We start from the raw sequence: 21,918 nt of genomic DNA, 5'->3' as shown, positions 1-21,918 counted from the left end.
GAAAAGCCGGAGACAAGGCAAGCATTGTTTAGACTCAGCCTGGGAATCTGGAGTCCTTTATTGCTCTGGTAGGAAATAGCCTCCATTTTCCCATCTACAAAATGGAGTGAATAATCATTAGCACCACCTACTTCAGAAGGTAGATGAACTTTGACAGAAAGTGGTAATGATGCCCCACATGTTTGACACACTCTGTATCAGGTAGTACCTTATCTGTACATGTGTGCAAAGGAGGCCTGGCAATCACAGACTCGCATTTGGGGGCAAGGGTCACCTGCAGTGGTGTTCTGAGGGAATTTCCTGAGACACCAGGTTTGGGCCTGGGACCTGTTCTCCCAGATTGGCCCTTTTCCACTCTCTTGATCTTGAACTTGGCATCCCCCTATGTGGTGGAACCTCTGCGGGGTGCTGGGGCCGCTGAGAGGAAAGTCAGTTTTCTGACAGGGCAGGAAGGCTTCTGGGAGGAGGTGACATCTGAAATTGAGTCTCAAAGGAGGAATAACAGGGAGAGAACATTCCTGATGATGCAGCAGGTGCAAAGGAAGGAAATGTGAAGAGCAAGGCATGGGGATTTGAGTCAGATGAGGTGAGGAATGGGGCTGGGGAGGGCCCAGGTCCTAAAGGGCCATGCAGGGATAAGTTTATCCTGAGGGCAGTGGGGAGCCACTGACAATTCTTGAGCAGTGACAGGGTCACTTTGGTTACTTGGTGCAGTTTAGAAAGGGTGAGCTTAGAGGTGTTTGAGTAGACACACGAAAGAGAGGCAAGGCTGCCTTGGGAAGAGAACATGAGGCCACCTCTGCAGGAGTCTTCCGGCCCCATCCACTGACCTGTGGCTATCCTACCCCCGCCCCCATCAGTGTCTGCCATGGTCTTGTCAAGGGCCCATAGGACACAATGCTGGTTACTCAGCTTGCTCAGTGCTTTATTGAACCAAGGCCCAAACAGATGACTCATCTGGGCCTTCAAGCACAGCCCCCCACACATCCTGAGATTCAGAATCCGGACGTGGCTCTGTCCTTGGCTTCGCTGCTTCTATGACATTTCATCTTGAATATTTCCAAACCTTAAAGTGTAAAGACTTTGTCCACACAGACACATATATATTCTTGCCGCAGGCTGTCATGCTCACTGAAATGCTTCAACTCAGCAGTTTGTGTGTGCAAGGCATTGGGCATCCATGGCTATCCATCCATCCATCCATCATCCGTCCATTCGTCCATCTGTCCATCCACAACAAGACAGCAGCAAATTCTGACCAGTCAGGCCCCGGGGTTCACAGCAGTGAGGTCTGGGCTTCCAGGGGCTCAGGATGCAGGCCTTAGCCCTGGCCCAAGGGCCCCTGAGGAGCTAGGGTCAAGTGGCTAATTAATGTTCAGAGTCTCTAACCCCAGCTGGAGAGGGGAACCTAATCCTCAGCCTGTGAATATCCTGAGATGGGCAACAAATCAGACAAATGAATCAAGCGTGCGGGTAACACTGAAACAGGAAAGAGTAAGAGGTTATGTTTGTGCTGGAGGTGTTCATGTGGAGGGACAGGAAAGAGAAAGAGAAAGAAAACACGGCAGACACACCCAGGAGTGCTAGAGAGGGCCCGGCCACAGTGCCAGCTCCCCTCACAGGGAGGAATTCTGCCTTGGCCCATCCTGGGGGGCTGTGGCTTTCCTCTGGCCACATACAAACAAAGCCCCTAGAGAAAAGGGGGGTCTTTTCTGGACATGGGAAGACAAAGAGTTAACTCAAACAAGGAAGGAAAAAAAGCAAAAAAGGTCCCTGCTGGACACAAAATACTTCCTTAGAGCTCGACATAATCCAATTTCACCAAATCAACAGGCTGGGCTCCTCCAGGGGCTGGGCTGGGGTGGGGGTGGGACAAGGGTCTGAAGTATGATTGAATGGAGACATGGGTACCAGGGCTGGGGGCAGACAGACAGGACACCCTCACTGCCCTTCCCCTGGATGGCACCTGGGGCCTCCAGCAGACCCTCAGCCCTGCAGGGCCCTAGGTGGCTGGCACCCAGGCCACGAGGAAGAGAAGGTAGGCAGGACTGGTGCTGGCCTTCACTGGTCCTGCAGGCGGCTACAGAGCTCCCGCCGGCTCCTCTCCCCAGCCCAGCTGCGTGTCTTGAGACGGAAGGTCTTCAGCTCATCCTTAAAGGCCTCATGGTTCATGGGCCGGTAGTCCTGGGGCTCACAGAAGGTCTAGGGCAGGATGGGAGAGTCAATCAATACGGGGAATGGTTAACTCTGGGAGGAGACCTCCCTTCTCCTTGGGCAGAACCTATTCCCTACAGTCCAACCCTCCCACACCCCATGGTACCGGGTGCTGTGGGAAGAACTCCTTATAGCCGCCCTTGAGGATATACATCTCAGGATAGTAGAGGCTGGGATAGTCGTTGGCGGCTCTGTCACGCTCCCTGATGAAACGGCACCTGAGACCAGCAGGGGTGTAGGGGTCAGAGCTGGGCGTGCAGCGGGATATACCTCAGGGGACCTATTCTTTGCACCCACCCCTTTGTGGGCCATGGGGAGCCACAGAAGGCTTGAGTAAAGGAATGTCAGCCACAAGAACACTCTTAGATCATCTGGCTACTGGGTCCAGAAAAGGTTGGGGAGATGGAAGAAAGGAGGTAAATCAAGGGAGTTGTTTCTAGAAGATAGTTCACAATCTTTGTTAGAGATATCTGACCTGGACCAAGAAAGGGGAAACAGGAAGGAGAGAAGTAGACAAAATTGTAGAGATCTGTTCAGGAGGTCTGGACAAGACTTGGTGAGGATGAGAGGTGGGGAGAAGAAAGATCCGTCAAACCCTGGAAGGGTCAACATCACCGAGGCTTGGGACAGGGCCCTTGAAGGTTAAGGACACTTTTGGAGACTTAGAACCAGATCTTGGCGGGGGGGAGGGGGAGGGTGGCAGTGGATGGTGGGTGGACATGAGGCCAGATGGGAAGGATGGGGAGAGGGAAGTAGGAGGAGGGTGCCATGCACAGGAAGGGAGGCTGAGGTCTGCTACACACTGCCAGGAGACCAGAGGCCCAGGTCTAGGAGGGGCTGGGGCTGGGCTCGGGCCTCCTGTGCATCAGATGGCTCCAGCATCCCAAAGCCTGGGCAGAGGTCAGGAGCAGACACCCGCTGGCTGACTCACATGCGGGGACCGCGTTCAGATGAGAATTCACAGTGGAAAATGAGGATGATTCTCTTGTCCAGATTACAGGGTGTGATGGGGCTCTGTAGCAGGAAGGTCTCAGCATCCCGTTCCAGGGGCAAGTTCACGGCAGTCTGTCAGAGGAGCTGGAGGTCAGGCAGTAGCCCTGGGCCTGGGTGGCAGGTCCCTCCCTGTGAGGTTCCCAACTTTCAGACAGGTGACCCCACCTCTTACTGGGCAGAATCCTTCCCTAAGTTAGGGTGCAGCCACCCCCCCCCCCCACTGAGTCACTCTCCCCGCAGAGGAAGGACAGACCTGGTGGGTCTTCAGGGCCTGTCCTCATCAGCCCGCCTCACCTTAATGTGCCCGCCTTCATACTCGTAGGGGTACCTGCAGTCCACAATCACAAACCTCTCCACAATGTTGCTGAACTTGCCTGCCAACAGGGCTGCCATCTGTGGGTCACAGAGGTGGGTCCCAGCAGGTCAGGCTGACAGGTGGGAACTGACCCCAATCCTACCGCTGCCCTGGCCTTTTCCAGCCAGAAAAGGTTAACAGGCAAACGTCCCAAGTGTGCCTGGAGAATGGCTCATCCCCACATACCGTTTCTGGTGAGATGTACTTGAGATCTTGGTGCTTCCCATCCACAGTCTGCAGAAGGAAGGCCTGAAGGGAAGAGGAGAGAGAGTTTGAGAAAGGGAGATGGGAGAAAGAGAGAGAGAGGAGAAAAAAAGGTGAAACTGGCAAGACCAGGAGTCAGGTAAGTATGGAGTTTCTTTTCTAAGCACAGAAGGCCACACCTGCTCTGACCTTCAAATTTAGCTCTGGTTCCGATAGCAACCAAGAGGTGCCTCTTGGGTTCTGACATCCAGGGAGCAACCCCTTTCCAAGGGGAAAGTGAAGAAGGGAGCAGAAGAGATGAACTCTCTGCCTGCTGCCCCCACACTCTGCAAAGCGCCCGGATGAGGCCAGAGGAGGCTCCAAGCTAGATGTTAGTTTGGAAATGTTTTCCAAGGTTGGAACACAACTGATAACCCCAGACAGATTTGAGGTAGAGTCAGGAGACCAAAGAGAGCCAGAGAGAGGAGTCTAGGTAAGAATAAAGGATAAGCTGCAAATGACAAAGCAGGGAGTGGGGGGAAGTGTGCTGGGAGGGGAGAGGAAGGTGCCAAAACACCTGCTGAGCTTGGGGGGGGGGCCATACAGTAAGGGGTCAAGTCTGCGGAGGGTCCCCAGTGCTGGTACCTTGGAGTAATCCCCAATCAGTTCTCGGTGGTCACTGTCCAGGATAGTCTCAATCTCATCATGACACAAGGACTTTGAGCGGAGGACACGGGCTTTCTGTGGGGTGGATGGTGGCCAGGATCAGGGGTGGGCAGGCTGCCCCTCAGTGCCCCCATTCAGCTGGTACCTCTTTCCCTGCCCCCTCCCTCTGCCACAAACCCAGCCAGGAAGGGCTTGCGGGGTGGACTCAGACAGTGGCTGCCCAGCCCCACCCTAGGGGGTACCCACAGGTTCCTCGGCCTCCCGTTGCTCCTCTGGAGGGGTGACGCTCTTCCTCCGCTTGTTCTGTATGGGCAGGTCCCTGTCGTGGGGCCGCTCCAGCCTCTTGAGGATGGGTCGGATCACGCTGCAGGGCATGGACGGAGAACGGAAGAGCCGCTGGCACTTGCTGTATATGATGAGGTCCTGGGAGGGGTGGCAGGTAGGGGGTCAGAGTGCCCAGCCCCTGCCCCCTACTAACCCCACCTGGAGGGTAGGGCTCCACCCCTCCAAGTTCTGAGCGGCCCCCCCAAGAAACCCACCTGCTCTTCCTCCTTTTCTGAGGTCTTGACCAGTGGGGCGCTAATGAGGCTCTCCATGCCTGGGGGGACCACATTGTCATCCTGAGGCCAAATCAGCAAGGATATGGTTAACATGCAGGCAAAGGCCAAACCTCGTAGGCCCTAAGTCCTTCAGCATGGCCCTCCTCGGCCATGTCCACACAGGGTGGTCCCTTAGAACCAGGAAATTGCAGGGCCCCACTTGTTTGCACAGAATCGTGAGAAGCGTGGCCATGGTGGAGTGCCAGGCTTCCCTCTGCCCTGCAGGGCCCTCCCTCACTGCATCACCAGTGCCAGTTGCCTGCTAGTCTCTGGTAGGCCAGAGGTCAGGCTGTGACTCCATTAGCTCCAATTCCTCTTCTGTCATTGGAATGATGGCGTAGTCTCCCTGCAGGAGGTCAGTGCTTTCCTCTTTGGGGAAATCCTGGGGAAAGACTGGTTACCTTTAAGTCACTCTCCAGGATGTCCACAAATCCATCATCTTCCTCAGAGGACCCCTGGGTGGCAGTCAGGGGGAAGCGGGATCGGGCTGGGGGACTCCACTCCTCTATTTCCATCTTCCGCTCAGGGGTGAGACACTGTGCAGTTGACAGACACAAGCTGCTCAGGGTGGGGACCCCGGGCAGCCCCCAACCCCATCCTTCTGAGAAAAAGTTCCCACTGCCTCAGGGTTCAGGATCACCCTCCACCTTCCCCCAGGCTGCCTTCAGGGGTGCCAACCCTACACGCAAGCCCACCCTGCATGGTCTGGCTCTCCTGACATACCATCAGATCGGGGGCTGAGCTTGGTCTCTGGGCAAAGGCTTCTCTTCGGTCAGCCCACTCTTCCAAAGCATGGGCATGGCTGGGATGTGGGGGTTTCCATGGCATCTTGAAAACAAATCCATTCTGTGGGCAAGATGGGGGGGGTGTCATCAAACGCCAGAGAACCACCCCAGCACACCCCCTTCTCTCCCTGAAGTGCTCCCACTCCAGCCTTCTGGACGCGCACATTCTCTTTGTCCTCCCCAGAGCTGCGGGCAGCTCGGCCACACGCCTCGCTCTTCCTCCAGCTGCCGGGTGCTTGGGAGTTGGTGATGTTCCGTAGCACAGGGCTGTGGCCCAGAAGCCTCACCTAGAGAGCCAGGTAGGGCAGCAGGTACTGAAGGCTGCATTCCTCTGGCATCAGCCCTGGCCCTACCTTCTCCCATCCCTCCTTCGAGTCCCCCACCTTGCCCATCCACCTCCAAAACCCCATCTCCCACAGCCAGACCAGGGACGCCAGACCACTTCAAGTCCACCCTCTGGGAGGCGACCCCGGATCCCTCCTGTCCCTCCTCAAGCCTGGGCAATGCCTGGGCCTCCAGCGTCAGGCCTCAGAGGGCACTCACCGGTAAGGACTGGAAGCGTCGAATGGCAAACTGCTCGCTGCAGAAGGAAACGGGGATATGTCAGGGCTGGAGAGTAGAGGGCTGTGCAGGAGAGCAGGCAGGATGCCCCTCCACCGCAGAGCCCTATGCATCCCTGTGGGAGGGAATGGGACAGCACCCTCCCCATGCCTACTCCACCCAACATGGCGGGGGGGGGGGGGGGGGGTGGAGGGGAGGGGAGCATGGACAGAGCCTGTGGTAGGTAGACTACCAAGACTACCAGAGCCGGCCTGAGGAAGGCTGTAGCACTTACTTTCGGATGACCCGGCTGGCTGCTTGGATGGCCTGTTCAAACCTAAGAGAGAGAAATGTCCTGTGCAGCCCACCTCCTCCTATAGCACGTTGCCCACCCCCAGCATCAGGCCCCCAGTCCACAAGGCCTAGAGGCCAGGACTCAGGCCAGTAGACAGTGGAGGGAAGAATGCAGGGAGGGGGTCCAGGTACTGGGGAGGGGGGAGAGGAGAAGCAGCCTGGGATTTTGAAGGCTGCCCTGAATGGAAGAGGGCCCAGAGAATGGCAGCAATAGAGACAGCTGGGGCAGGTCACAGGGTTGCTGAGGCGCTACCAAGGCAACGGTCTCGCCAGCCTGCCCACAGGCCTTCCACCTGTATGCAAATCACCTCAGCGGGGCCATATGGTGGCCAGGAAAGGCATCCATCCATCCCATGATGACAGACTGTGGCCAACAATGTGGGTATCTCCAGGGCCTGGATGCCTTCCCTCCCCTTGTGTGGGGCGCTCCTGGCTCCCCCCAGGACAGGGGCCTAGTTTAGTGTGCCCCTGGATCAGCCACAGTGTGCCATGCCAGACCCCCTGGTGACAAATGTTCAGGGTCACATCCTCTCCTCCCTCCTATGGAATTTTCCAGGACCCAGCCTCTGTCCCACCCCCTTCTCCTGCCTTAGAAGAGGCCAGCAGGCAAAGAATTCCAACAGATGTTCCTTTTGAGGCTGGGGCACAAGCTTCTGTAGATAGGCCCCACCCCCTAGCTATGTTACCAGAGACCACCTGCCACGCAAGGCTTTTGTGCGTCTATGCGAACGCAGGCACACACACACACATGCTTCTTTCTGAGAAACTGTAACCGACACAGCAGGTGCAGAGGTGGGGGGGCCCACTGAGGGCTAGCATCAGGGGGATGACTCCTAGGGGTGGGGAGTGGTTGTGCCCAGACAACCTGGCATCAGGAATGACCACGTTGCATTGGCTTCATTTACAATCTGCACCTGGGCCTCGGGAGTAAAGCAGGGACAGCTCTGTGTTGCCACCAAAAACCGACCTGCAGTCCCCCCACCCCCACCCATTTCTCTCCCTGCTTCCTGTTTGTGAACAAACCCTGTAGCCCAGCCCAGTCTGATCAAAGGCAGTGGGAGGAAAGATAGGCACTGCTCTGACCCCAAAGCCATAGTCCCTCAGCCCAGTCTGGGGATGCCCAGCTGTCCCCACTAAGGCCTGGCAGCTGCTCTCCCTGCTGGGGCTCTAACAGCTGGATGGGAACAGCTGTGGTCTGGAAGATACTATTCATGCCCCACAACCAAGGGGAAGGGATCTGTCCTCAGCAGAACTCTCTCTCCATGCTCTCTCTCATGAAGTGCCTGGTCCAGAGGTTGCTGATAGGATGGCCAAGGGCTGGACCAACCTGCCCCAACTGTTTTGTTTGGTCTATAGCAAATTCAAAGTTTTGAATCAATTGGACCATATTTTAAAATTGTTATATTTCACAGAAAAAAAAAACAAATAAACATCTGTATAGGCAAAAGAAAAACAGGACACACACCAGGCCTGTATTCCCACAAGCCAAGGGCTGGCTGAAGTATCCACTGCTCCAGAAGCCACTATCCCCACTACCTGGTCCTGAGACCACAGTTGGCTGCTCCTATAGGAGCAGACCCTTTTCTGAGACAGGAAGCAAAGTCTCAGGACTTGGGAAGGTCAATTAGTACCAGGTATATGGGGATAGGAGGGGTCTGGGCATTCTCCAGGCTTCCCCAGTGGGTTTATGCTGAAACTGGGATTCCCAAAGGCAGGTACCAACTCCTTGATAGTGAGGATCCTTTCACTTTTTTTTTTTTTTTTTTGAGAGAGAGAGAGAGAGAGAGAGAGAGAGAGAGAATATCTTAAGCAGGCTCCAAGCTCAGCATGGAGCCTGACAAAGGGCTCAATCCCACGACCCTGGGATCATGACCTGAGCCAAAATCAAGAGTCGGATGCTCAACCCACTGAGCCACTCAGGTGCCCCAGTGGAGATCCCTTTTCTGTACTTACGTCTGCTCTGCCATCTGGGGGTCCATGGGGCTGGGAGAATCCATGCAAAGACCTGAGGGGACAGAGCACCTTGGTTTGAAAGTAGTGCCCATCTTCTGCACTTTCCCCCACCATGTCCCAACCCTATTCAAGAAAGAAAAAACCTGTTTCTATTTTAGATTTTGACACAATAAAAAAAAAAAAAAAGAAACAGGGCAGAGAGAGGGAGAGAGACAGAATCCCAAGCAGGCTGTGTGCTGTCAGCATGGAGAACTTTGAGATCATGACGTGAGCTGAAATCAAGAGTCTGAAGCTTAACCAGCTGAGCCACTAGGTGCCCCTCCTCTGTATGGGTTTTTAAACCAACATTTTGCTAAGCATTTTTCTTAAACTGGTTTAAAGTAATTTGTTCTAGAAGAGATAACAGCTTTTGAAAGAAAAGGTTATAGCTGAAGTCAAGCGAATGTTATAAAATGACCAAGTTTCAGCCCTAATGCCTCCCAGGTGGGGCTGTGGTTCAGGGACTTTGGCGCCTGGTTTTAAATAGGTAAGATCTCCTCTCCCCAAGTGGGCCCCGCCCTACAGCCCGCTCAGCCAGTCTGGGCTGGGTGTGGTAAGCCCCACCAGAAGTGGGCAGGTGGAGGCTCCCAGTTGTGGGGAAAATGTTAGTGTGATTGGCAGGGAAGTGGGGAGACTCAGGCAGCCCCCCAAGTCCCCCGGGGCCCTTGAGACTCACCTGCATCAGAAGATTCAGAGGACTCAGACGACAGGGAAGATTCAGATGCTCGTCTCCGGGACAGGGATAGGCGTGTGAGCAGGCCGCCTACCTGACTCTTTGGGGTCTCACTGGGAAGGCAACAGGGACCCAGGGAAGGAGAAATGTAAACATGGGGCTCAAGAGCTAGCTGGCCCATGTTCCCACTGGCCGCACCTCTGAAGGGCCCACCGCTGTCCCAGAGAGGCGATGGCACTGAGGGCTTACCCTCTGCTCTGGGCCTTCTGCAGAAGCCCTAAGTGTCTTTTCTTTGTTGATTAAGAAAGAGGTGAGCCCAGAGCAAGAGCAAGAAGCTGGGCTGGAGGCCACTCTGGGGGATGGCAGGGCAGGAAAGGAGCCCTGGGGGACCTTCATCGGAACTCTTCAGACCCCTACCCATCCACAAGCCTTTCTGGAACTAGGACCAATACTTTAGTCTCTATTGCTGCTGAGGGCAACCCAGCCTGGACACTGCAGGCCTGTTCAGGAAGCAGGACCAGTGTTTAACCCCTTAACCCTGGGAATGGACTAGGGGTGGAGGGAGCAGGGGCATGGACATAGGAGAACCAGTCTGTTCTGCCACCCTCAAGTTCCCACTCCAAGCTCGGAATCCCCTGCCTGGGGCAAAATAGTGGTGATTAGGGCAGAGATTAGGGGGGCAGCGGGGGAGGGGGGGGAGCCGGGAAGTGGGACAGTGGTCTCCAGAGGCTTGTGCTGCCAAGAGCAAGTCACCTGGAGGGTGTGAGCAGCACAGACCTGGCCTCATTGCCCTAGTCCCGGGTCCCTGAAGCAGGCTCTTACCCAGGACACCTCCCCACTCAGCCTCTCGATTCAACTCCCACGCCGGGGACCAACACCCTAGTGCGGGCCTCTCACCCCACACCCCGCGTCGGTGGGGCGCCCTACCTGCCCAGCCCGGCGAGGTTGTGCATGGTCTGGGTGAGGGTGGTGACCGGCGAGGAAGCGGCCGCGCGCTCCGGGGACCCCACGAGGCCATGAGCTCCCAGCCGGAGGCCCCGGAGGTGGCTGGGACGCTCGGCGCCACCGCGCACGCCGGCCGGACTGAGAGCCACGCCCGGCGCGGGCTCCGGCTGGGGCAGCTCCATCGCGGCGTGGCCCGCGGAAGGGTGGCCGGAGGGCCGGGCGCAAGGCGACGCCGGGCACAGCTGGCCGGGGCGAGGTGGGGAGCGGGCGCGGGGTGGAGGGGGGGGAGGGAGGGAGGAAGAGCCACGGGGCCGAAGCGAGGGAGGAGAGGGAAGCGGGGAGGGTGGGGCGGGGTGGAGGGACGCAGGGACCAGCCACCAGTCCGGGAAACCTCTAAGCAGCAGCTGCCACCTCCACCTCCTTATATATTCGAAAAATAACAGCAGCCGCGCCGCCGGACGCCACCAATGGGGGCTCTGGTTAGAGGAGGGCGGGGCTGAGGGCGGGGCCCGCGGGGTGAAAGGCGCGGAGGCTGGCCAGCCCGGCCCCGCTGAGTTCCAGGCTTTGGTTGGGGCTGAGGGACTGGGGTTTCTCCTGAGCCCCCACGCGCCACCCCTCGCCCCTCCAGCCAGGACTCGAGGATCTTGGCTTCCCAAATTCTGCTTCTCGGGATGTGGTTTGGAGTTACACACCCCCGGCCGAGAGGGTCTCAGAGGAACCAACACCCGCTAGGGTGGCCTCAGAGGGACCCCCCCCCAACCCGAGATTTAACATCACCTACACTCACCAGTAGGCACCGTGAGAAGGCTCCACTCCAGGAGTTTGCCAGACAAGGCTACGAGGTGCGGTCTGGGTTTGCCACTCTATCGACCCGGACGTTGAAGCGTGGAGAAGTTCATTAACTCGTTCAAGGTCACACCGGGCAAGTGGTGGAGCAGAAATTCACCCCAGGCGCTCCTGCAGCCTCCCTGCGCTCGCGACTAACAGCGCGGAGCGTCCCTAAAGCAGAATCATCGAACGGAGCCTCCCCCCTTCCCCCGCCCCTCGCACACGAGGTACACCGGAGGTGGGGGGCTACGATACATGTGACCCCGAGGGGTCTAATTTTCTCCAGCAACCCCAGAGGAGGCTCTAATGCCTGACCTAGCCATAGGTTTTGGCGGTTGGGGCCAAAGAAGGTGTCTACGACCTCAGAACCCAATTAGTGGAAGTTTCTCACACCCACCGACGGTTTGGCTAAGGTGATGTCAATGGCATCACATTGTTTAATTTGTGTCTTTGATGAGGAGGGAAACTGAATTTATCACTAGTTTAAACTGAGCACCTTCGAACTAATCGCTTTGCATCAATCCTGCTTTCCTGGAATGAGACAGGAAGGCTGCACCCAAAAGTGAATGGGTGGTAAGCTGCTTTTCCATCCCATCTCCCCAGCAAGGAGTTGGCCTCTGGCGGGGTGGAGCACAGCTGGGAAAGCAGGAGCTGAGGCTTTGCGCCTCTTGCGTAGTCCCATCCCTCCTGCCAAGGTGCAGTGGGTGGGAGTGGCAGAAGGGAGGGCCTGGCGGTAGGAGGTTGGATGGCTAGGGGACTTGCGGAAGAAGGGGATGCAAAGACCCCCAGTCCTACCTGAGAGTGGTGAGGAGGAGGGTGGGGTTCATGACTTTTCCTTTTCCCAACATTTTGCCCAGCTTCTGTGATGTCAGGCGCTATACTTAGCGCTGGACAGGGCTGAGGTTTCAGGTTCATCCACCCTGGATCAAGGGTCCAGCTCCCAATTTCTAGCCACTACTTACAGTCCAGGCTGTGGCTGTCCCCAGGATGGGGGACTGGGGGAGGAGACAGTCTGTGAGGCCTCCCACTTCAAAGACCAGAAATAAAACTGAAGGGTTGCGTTTTCAAAATCAACCCAGCTGGTGTTATCCCCCCCCCCAACACACACACACACACACACACACACACACACACGAATGTGCTTACAGGCTTCTACAGGGTGTGGGGAAGGTGTGTCTGTGTGTGGTCAACAAAAGGTGGGGGAGTGTGACACTCTTGAATCCTTTGAAATCTCACAGTCAGAGGTCACCTCTGGGCCAGTGAAGAGAGCCCAAGACCACAGAGGGGTCATTCCAGAGCATTCCTCCCATCAGCTCTGTGTATCTTCCCACATCTCCTTTTGCCAGTTAGATCACAGATTACGTGCCCAATTAAAAAAACAAAAGATAGTCAATAAAAATAAGCTAAAATAGATATTTGCAATCATTTTGTATGAGAAACAACTCCCCACATCCAGCCAGGTCCTGGTTACAATGACAGTTCTGGGCTTCAGAAAGCTCCACTTCCCATGAAAGGAACACCGTGCCTCTAAACTGTACACATCAAGCTGTGGGCTCACTTAAGGGGGTCTGGTGTGACCCCAGTACCTTGGCAGAAAAGAAGGAAAAATTATCACATTTGCAAAATCCTTCTGCTTCTCCAAGCCTGTTCCCACACGGCATTTTTTTAAATTTATTTTTTAAATTTATTTATATATTTTATTTTTTTTCAATATATGAAATTTATTGTCAAATTGGTTTCCATACAACACCCAGTGCTCATCCCAAAAGGTGCCCTCCTCAATACCCATCACCCACCCTCCCCTTCCACCCCCCATCAACCCTCAGTTTGTTCTCAGTTTTTTAAAAAAATTTTTTAACATTTATTCATTTTTGAGACAGAGAGAGACAGAGCATGAACGGGGGAGGGTCAGAGAGAGAGGGAGACACAGAATCTGAAACAGGCTCCAGGCTCTGAGCTGTCAGCACAGAGCCCGACGCGGGGCTCAAACTCACAGACCTCGAGATCATGACCTGAGCCGAAGTCGGATGTCCAACCGGCTGAGCCACCCAGGCTCCCCCTTCTGTTTTTAAGAGTCTCTTATGCTTTGGCTCTCTCCCATTCTAACCTCTTTTTTTTCCTTCCCCTCCCCCATGGGTTTCTGTTAAGTTTCTCAGGATCCACATAAAAGTGAAAACATACGGTATCTGTCTTTCTCTGTGTGGCTTATTTCACTTAGCATCACAGTCTCCAGTTCCATCCACGTTGCTACAAAGGGCCATATTTCATTCTTTCTCATTGCCACATAGTATTCCATCCACATGGTATCTTTATGGGATTCATTTTTCTAGTGCCTTTTCCATCGTGGCTTGTGACATGTTAAATGGTTTTTTAAAATTGGAACATGTTACTGGGGTGCCTGGGTGGCTCAGTCAGTTGAGTGTCGGGCTCTTGATTTTGGCTCAGGCATGATCTCACCATTTGTGGGTTCAAGCCTCGTGTAGGGCTACATGCTAACAGCACAAAGCCTGCTTCGGATTCTCTCTCCCTTTGCCCCTCCCCTCCTCGTGAGCTCTCTCTCTCTCTCTCTCTCTCTCTCTCTCTCAAAAACAAATAAATAAACTTAAAAAAAATTGGTTCATGGTACCAAAAATTTGAACAAAGGAGAAAATTCAAATGGTACAAAACAGCAGTGAAAAGTCAATCTTCCATCCCACACAAACATTCAGAACAGATGCAGTCACTATCATAAACTTGTTGCATATTCTGGAGATAGTCTATGACAGTCCTAGGCAATAGAAACATAATGGCAGGCACAAATATGAGCCATATACATAATTTAAAATCTTCTAGTAGCCACATTAAAAAATATAAAAGAAACACTTGAAATTTTAGTATTTTATTTAATCTAATATATTCAAAATGTTATCATTTAAACATATTATCAATGTAATAATTGTTAGATATTTTATTTGAAAGTTTATTTATTTATTTTGAGAGAGAGAGCACATGAGCGGAGGAGGATTGAGAGAGAGAGAGAGAGAAAATCCCAAGCTGGCTTCCAGCAGGTAACCCCAATGCGGGGCTTGAACCCACGCACGAGCTGTGAGATTAGGTGCTGCTAATTAGATATTTTAGATACTTTTTTTTGGTACCAAGTCTCAAAGTCCAATGTGCATCTTACACTCACAGCCCATCTCAGCTTGTACTCACCACATTTCCAGTGCTCAATAATCACATGCTATTAGTGGCTACCATAGTGGGCAGTGTAGGTCTATATATGTACAAGCATATGTCCATATTTTTACAGATATAACAAACAGTATGTGAAACATTGTTTTACCCCTTGCTTTCTTTTACTTGGAGGTGGATCCATATGAGTACCATAAAGGCATATATTTACTCAATTCCCTAATGCTGAACATTCAGGTTATTCATTTTTACATTGATGCGGCAGGCACACACAGAATGAATTCCTAAAAAGGAACTATTGCAAGATATGAGCTTTATTTATTGAAATCTCCTTTTCCCTTTCCCGAATGTCACTTCCTCAAGCTGACTGAGCTGAAGAACAGGGACCAAGTCATTTGCCTCTTCTCTCATCTCCAGGCACCTCGTATGGGCCCACGGCCAAGGCTGGCCTCTGACCCCATATCCCACCTCTATGGATTTCTCTTAAAGAGACGATAAAAGTACACACAGATGTTTGTTCATTGAGTCATCGTTAGTAACAATGAAATGCAGAGAGCAAGCTGGGTGGTCTTACAGGGGAGCAGCTAATGAGGTGACTCCTCTATACCGTGTAATACCTGCAGCTTTTAAAGAGAATGGGCATGGGGGCAGGTAGGGATGCTTGGCATCCAGCAGGGACCCAATAAGTAATTGTTGATATTTGAGTGATTACATAATGGGCTCTCAGAAGATGGTCTTTTCAAGAGAGGGTTCCTAGCATAAAAGAAAGTTGAAACTCACTGATGAAAATAATTATTGACGTGAAAAGATGTTCACAATATGGGCTACAAAATATTATGCCAACTATGGTCCCACTAAAAACAATATGCACAGAAAAGTATCCCACAAGAATATTCTCTGAATAGTGGAATTAAATGTTTGTACCCTCAACATCTTCTGTATTTTAAAATATTTTCCAAAGAACAGGTACAATTTTCAAGTTAATTCAAAGACCTGAATCTGGTACTCAATCCGGTAGTTCCCCAGACAATTAAACATAAGAGTTACCTGGGGCGCCTGGGTGGCTCAGTCGGTTAAACGTCCGACTTCGGCTCAGGTCGTGATCTCATGGTCCGTGAGTTCGAGCCCCGCGTCGGGCTCTGTGCTGACAGCTCAGAGCCTGGAGCCCGTTTCAGATTCTGTGTCTCCCTCTCTCTCTGACCCTCCCCTGTTCATGCTCTGTCTCTCTCTGTCTCAAAAATAAATAAACGTTAAAAAAAACATAAAAAAAAAACATAAGAGTTACCATATGACCCAGCAACTCCACTCCCAGCTATATACCCGAGAAAAATGAAAACATGTTCACACAAAAGCTTGCCAACAAATGCTTACAGCAGCATTATTCGTAACTGCCAAAACAGAAATAATCCAAATGTCCATCAAATGATAAATGGATAAAAATGTCTTATATCCATACAATAGAGTATTATTCAGCTGTAAGAAAAGAATAAAGCACTAACAGTTCATCATGGATGAATCTTGAAAATATGACTCTAAGTGAAAGAAGCCAGTCATAAAAGACATGTGTTATTGATTCCATTCATATGAGGTATCCAAGCAGGGGTTTCTTTCTAAGGTGATGAAAATGTTCTAAAACTGACTGTGGTGATAGTTGCATGTATCTATGAATTGTATATGCTAAATGAGTGAATTGTATGATATGTGAAATATATCTCAATAAAGCTGTTAAAATGAAAGGATGGGGGGAGCACCTGGGTGGCTCAGTCAGTTAAGTGTCTGACTCTTGATTTCAGCTCAGGCCATGATCTCACGGTTTGTGAGTTCGAGCCCTGAGTCAGGCTCTGCACTGACAGCAAAGTGTGCTGTCAGTGCAGAGCCTGCTTGGGATTCTCTCTCTCCCTGTTTCTCTGCTCCTCCCCTGCTCTCTCTCTTTCAAAATAAATAAATAAACTTCAAAAAATGAAAGGATGGGGCCACCTGGGTGGTTCAGTTAGTTAAGTGTCTGACTCTTGATTTTGGCTCAGGTCATGATCTCTCATTTCATGAGTTCAAGCCCCACGTTGGGCTCTGTGCTGACAGTGTGTAGCCTGCTTGGGATTCTCTCTCTCCCTCCCTCTCTGCCCCTCCCCTGCTCTCACATGCTCTTCCTCACTCTCTCTCAAAATTAAAAAAAAAAAAAGTGTGAGTAGAATTATGGAAGATTAGGGGAGAAATGTATTTATCTTGGGACTCTTGGCTCTAGAAACTCTAGAGATGTCCTCAAATATCTAGACAATCTCTGTCCTAGTAACTGTATCCACCTGTATCAATAGGCCCACATTGTCTTCACCTTCCAGGCCCATCCTTGGTTTCCACAAAAAAATACCAGTATGGCCACTTCCAGGACAAAAAAGAAGTCACACACTTGTGTTGACAGCACAGCCATTTCCAGATATCTGGTCTACCTGCTGCCTGTAGCAGGGCATAGGGCCCATTTCCACTCCCTCTCAGCTGAGCAATTCCTATGTCGATCCATCTGGAGCCCTGGGATCCCCCCACCTCCCTCTGTAAGCCCCATCTTTCCAATTCCCCAGCTTAGAGAAGTCCACAGTCCACCTTCTCTTGTCTTGGCCTAGGCTGTCCAAACCTACCCACTAGGCCTAATACCCATTCTACCTACCTAATCATTATTCTTCATGCCCCTCAGCAATCTTTCCATTCTCCTTTTAAAGGTCCTGTTGTACTTGCTTATGGGAAAATTCAGCGAAGTAGAAAAAAAAAAAAAAAGCCCACCCATTGTCCATTCACCCAAACACACATTGATTATGAGCCAAGATGGGTGAAGAGGCAGGAGGGACATATGTGTACATTGATGAAACCACCAAAATGTAGACACGGTTTCCTGAAAATGTGTGGCAAGGAGTCTCGGACACGTAGACTTACACTCACCTTTGCACAGGAACCATATACCCATTATGGGCCAAGCACTGATCTGGCCCATGTAGGGAAAAATCTCCCATGTTCTTCTAGACCTTGTGATTAGAAGAATATTTTTTATGTCTCAGGAGTGGAAAAGGCCTACGGTAAGACACAAAACCCAGAAACAATAAAGGAAAAAATTGACACAGCTGCTTACTTAAAGGTTACAAACTTCTCATATTTAAGATTCCCTAGACTAAGTTAGAGGATAAGTAGCAGACTGGAAGAAAATATTTGCAATATACTTAACAAAGATTTTGTGTTCAGAGCATATGAAGAGCTCCTGTAAGTCCACAAAAAGACAAATACAAGAGAAACATGGACAAAAAGTATGACTAGAAAAGTCACATTCAAATGGCATTCAAAGAAATATACACGGTAACACAGCAGTGAGTTACACTTTCTTCCCTTGGCCTCCAGAACACCATACAGGCCTGGTGTTTCTCCAACCTTTTCAGCTGTTTTTCATGAATTTCTTGTTAGTCCTTTTTGAACCCTTAACCTTGGAGAGCCCAGGGCACTGTCCTTGGTCCTCTTCTTTGTACACATCCACTTGTTTGTAGCCTCATCCAGATCATCCCAGGTCCTTAGCCCATCCCCCTGGGTCACAGCCTTCCTCTTTGACTACACACCTCAAGCTACTCTAAGAGATTTTTTTTTTAAACTACTGCAAAGCATTCATTGTTTTAAGAATATGTCATTTTTATTTGTTTGGTGCAGGAGGAGGTTTCAGGGATTCATGTGTATGTATGCTTTTATATATATAAACAACATTATTTCTGTAGCTGAAAACACATTTATGCCTGTATGCATGGAAAAGTCCAGAAGGTGACACACGGAGATGTTATCAGTGTTCATCTATGGATTTGGGGATTACTAGCAAATAGATTTAAAATTGTAATGCTGCTTGTAAAAATAATCTAAATGGGTAACAATAGGCTACACAGATTAGTGTTCACCCATAATTGGAACAATATACAACTATTAAAAAGCATGTTGGCAATACTTCATCAAGTGGCAAAATTCTCATCACTTGATGCCAGGTGAAACAGCAGGAGATGCCAGTTATACAGTGTATACATCTGATGCCAGTTTTATGCAATAAATTTTTAAAAAGAAAACTGCATGAACCTAGAGAAAAGACTGGAAGGAAACGTACCAAAATGTTACCTGCGCATTTCTCCAGGTGTTGGGGTGAAAGATGATTTTTAGTTTTCTGTATTTTTCAGATTCCGCAGATTTTGCTGTCACAAAACAAAAACCACAAAACACAGTTGTTATTCTTTATAAACAGCAGGTCGGTGCCCACTGGGCGCAGAGGCCGGGCACTACGCCCCTGCCCGCGCGTTCGCCCGCGGGTCTCCGGACGCCCGAGCGCTGGCGGGTCCAGCAGGCCGCAGCGCCCCCCCGCGGTCGGTCCGGGGCGGCGGGGAGGGGGGTGGGCGCGGAGGGCGGGGAGGCGGCGCCGGGCGTCCCCGCGCTTCCCGCGAGATCCCGCTCCGCCCGCTCCGCCCCGCTCGCCGCGCTCCCTGCTCCCCGCGCCGCGGCACTTCCTGCCTTCCGCGCCCGCGCCGCCCGCCCTCGCCCGCGCCCGCCGCCTGCCGCCCGCCGCCCGGCGCCGCGCCCGCCGGCGCCCCCGAAGGTGCCCCCGGCCCGGCCGGGTCACCGCCCCGCCCGCCGCCCCGCGAGCCGCTTTGTCTCGGGCGGGGCGCGCGGGAGAGGCCGCCAGGTGCCCCCCGCCGCGGGCCCGGGCCCCCCGCCCCGGGGCGGCGGCGGTGGCGCCGGGCCCCGGGGCGGGGGGCGCGCCGGGATGGGCCCCAAGCGGCGGCAGCTGACGTTCCGGGAGAAGTCGCGGATCATCCAGGAGGTGGAGGAGAACCCGGACTTGCGCAAGGGCGAGATCGCGCGGCGCTTCAACATCCCGCCGTCCACGCTGAGCACCATCCTGAAGAACAAGCGCGCCATCCTGGCGTCGGAGCGCAAGTACGGTGTGGCCTCCACCTGCCGCAAGACCAACAAGCTGTCCCCCTACGACAAGCTCGAGGGGCTGCTCATCGCCTGGTTCCAGCAGATCCGCGCCGCTGGCCTACCCGTCAAGGGCATCATCCTCAAGGAGAAGGCGCTGCGTATAGCCGAGGAGCTGGGCATGGACGACTTCACCGCCTCCAACGGTTGGCTGGACCGCTTCCGCCGGCGCCACGGTGTGGTGTCCTGCAGCGGTGTGGCCCGCGCCCGGTCGCGCAGTGCTGCCCCCCGGCCCCCAGCGGCTCCCGCCAGCCCACCTGCGGTGCCCTCGGAGGGCAGCGGCGGGGGTTCGACGGGCTGGCGCGCTCGGGAGGAGCAGCCGCCGTCGGTGGCCGAGGGCTACGCCTCCCAGGACGTGTTCAGCGCCATTGAGACCAGTCTGTGGTACGACTTCCTGCCCGACCAGGCTGCGGGGCTGTGCGGCAGCGATGGACGGGCGCGCAGGGCCACCCAGCGCCTGAGCGTCCTGCTGTGCGCCAACGCAGACGGTAGCGAGAAGCTGCCCCCGCTTGTGGCCGGCAAGTCGGCCAAGCCCCGTGCAGGCCAAGCCGGCCTGCCTTGCGACTACACCGCCAACTCTAAGGGTGGTGTCACCACGCAGGCCCTGGCCAAGTACCTGAAGGCCCTGGACACTCGCATGGCTGCAGAGTCTCGCCGAGTCCTGCTACTGGCCGGCCGCCTGGCTGCCCAGTCCCTGGATACCTCCGGTCTGCGGCATGTACAGCTGGCCTTCTTCCCGCCGGGCACCGTGCAGCCGCTGGAGCGGGGAGTGGTCCAACAGGTGAAGGGCCACTACCGCCAGGCTATGCTACTCAAGGCCATGGCCGCACTAGAGGGCCAGGATCGTTCAGGCCTGCAGCTAGGTTTGATGGAGGCCTTGCACTTCGTGGCTGCCGCCTGGCAGGCAGTGGAGCCTTCGGACATAGCTGCCTGCTTTCGTGAGGCTGGCTTCGGGGGTGGCCCAAATGCCACCATCACCACTGCCCTCAAGAGTGAGGGGGAGGAAGAGGAGGAGGAGGAAGAGGAGGAAGAAGAAGAGGAGGAAGAGGAAGAGGAGGGTGAAGGGGAGGAGGAGGAGGAGGAAGAAGAGGGTGAGGAGGAGGAAGGGGGGGAAGGAGAGGAGTTGGGGGAGGAAGAGGAGGTGGAAGAGGAGGGTGATGTTGATGACAGTGATGAAGAGGAGGAGGAAGAGGAGGAAGAGAGCTCCTCTGAGGGCTTGGAGGCTGAGGACTGGGCCCAGGGGGTAGTAGAAGCTGGTGGCAGCTTCGGGGGCTACAGTGCCCAGGAGGAGGCCCAGTGCCCTACTCTCCATTTCCTGGAGGGTGAAGAGGACTCTGAGTCTGACAGTGAGGAAGAGGAGGAAGATGAGGATGATGAGGAGGATGAAGATGATGAAGATGAGGAGGAAGATGGTGATGAGGTGCCTGTGCCCAGCTTTGGGGAGGCCATGGCTTACTTCGCTATGGTCAAGAGGTACCTGACTTCCTTCCCCATTGATGACCGTGTGCAGAGCCACATCCTTCATTTGGAACACGATCTGGTCCACGTGACCAGGAAGAACCATGCCCGGCAGGCAGGAGTTCGGGGTCTTGGACATCAGAGCTGAGCCACTGGGCCTAGCCATGCCCGACCCAGATGTGGCAGCACCAGCCCAGGGCAGAGGACTCTCTGGGCAGCCGCTATGGATGGAGCCAGAATGGGGAGCTCCAGATCCTTTAGTGATGTTCCTCTGGCCCTGTGACAGGCCCAGCCACCTCGGTAGGGCCCAGGGCTGGGGTCAGCCTCACTGCCTGCTTATTGCCTCTTTCTCAGAGTCCTCTTTCCTCCCCATTTGCCCCTGGGCTTGGGGGACCAGGTGGGGAGGGTGGGGAGCTGTCCGGTGCTACCACACCGTGCCATCAGTGGACTAGGCCACAGTAGCAGCCAGGGTTGGGCCCTGGACGCTCCCGGCCGGAGAGTGCCTCTCCCCTCTGCCGTCCACACCAGGTGTTTGGTGGGGGGGACCCCAAAGCCATTCTGGGAAGGGCTCCAGAGGAAAGTCCAGCCTAGGCCGCCACAAGGCTGGCAGCCCCCCACCCTGCCCCTGGGCCGCCTTGAGAAGCACAGTCTAACTCACCGCAGGCTCCCGAGCCTGCCTCTGCCTGCTTCCCCATCTTCCCAGTCCCTTTCTCTGGCCCAGTCCAGGTTACTGTGGCCCTTGGTTTTCTTTCCAAATTGGAGGTTCCCAAGAGGCCCTCCAGGGGAGTGATAATGGGCACTTCCCTTGTGGGTAGCTGCAGGCCCCATGCCTCTCCTCCCTCTCTGGCAGGGCCCTATCCTGGGCAGGGTGCCTGGGGCTGGGCCCAGAGTCCAGCCATCCAGCCGCTCCTTTCCCAGTCTGAATTCAATAAATCTGTCCACCCCCCTTTTGTGGGGGTGAACGTTTTAACAGCCAAGGGTGCATCCTTCATGGTCTGGGCTTGCGTCTGTCTTGGGAACACGTCCTTTCCTGGCTCCCTTTGGTCCTTGCTCTGGTGGGACATGGAACCAAGCGTTGAGAGGGCGGCCACAGCCTACACCCTGACTGGGGTGAGGGACCACCTCCATATCTAAGTATTATCCAAGCTTGGGGAGGAAGGGGTCTTTAGTGTATCTCCT

General features: G+C 53.8%; 2 protein-coding genes across 3 annotated transcripts; one reads left to right on the top strand and one right to left on the bottom strand.

Moving 5' to 3' along the window:
* Positions 1–908: 908 nt before the first annotated feature.
* On the bottom strand, positions 909–10,992 carry CDC25B (cell division cycle 25B). 2 transcript variants are annotated; one of them, XM_047068336.1, is made up of 16 exons: positions 10,282–10,992; positions 9,358–9,467; positions 8,643–8,694; positions 6,631–6,672; positions 6,339–6,375; positions 5,960–6,082; positions 5,734–5,856; positions 5,412–5,546; positions 4,951–5,031; positions 4,658–4,834; positions 4,391–4,486; positions 3,749–3,811; positions 3,502–3,600; positions 3,146–3,279; positions 2,321–2,432; positions 909–2,202 (listed from the first exon to the last, which is right to left on the bottom strand). In XM_047068336.1, the coding sequence occupies exons 1-16, from the start codon at positions 10,479–10,481 to the stop codon at positions 2,062–2,064; spliced, it is 1,725 nt and encodes a 574-aa protein (XP_046924292.1). In that variant the 5' UTR covers positions 10,482–10,992; the 3' UTR covers positions 909–2,061. The 2 variants fall into 2 exon arrangements, with proteins under 2 accessions (XP_046924292.1, XP_046924293.1); XM_047068337.1 differs by lacking the exon at positions 5,960–6,082.
* An 8,063-nt stretch (positions 10,993–19,055) lies between these two features.
* On the top strand, positions 19,056–21,716 carry CENPB (centromere protein B). Its single transcript, XM_047069257.1, has one exon. The coding sequence runs from the start codon at positions 19,067–19,069 to the stop codon at positions 20,885–20,887; it is 1,821 nt and encodes a 606-aa protein (XP_046925213.1). The 5' UTR covers positions 19,056–19,066; the 3' UTR covers positions 20,888–21,716.
* Positions 21,717–21,918: the final 202 nt, after the last annotated feature.

The sequence above is a fragment of the Lynx rufus genome, unplaced genomic scaffold, assembly GCF_022079265.1.
Source record: "Lynx rufus isolate CCGP_SWC_20201006 ecotype Redwood Valley unplaced genomic scaffold, mLynRuf1.p SCAF_8, whole genome shotgun sequence".
Lineage (NCBI taxonomy): Eukaryota > Metazoa > Chordata > Mammalia > Carnivora > Felidae > Lynx > Lynx rufus.
Note: the sequence above shows the minus strand (reverse complement) of the source record. Positions and strands in the feature narration are given on the sequence as shown.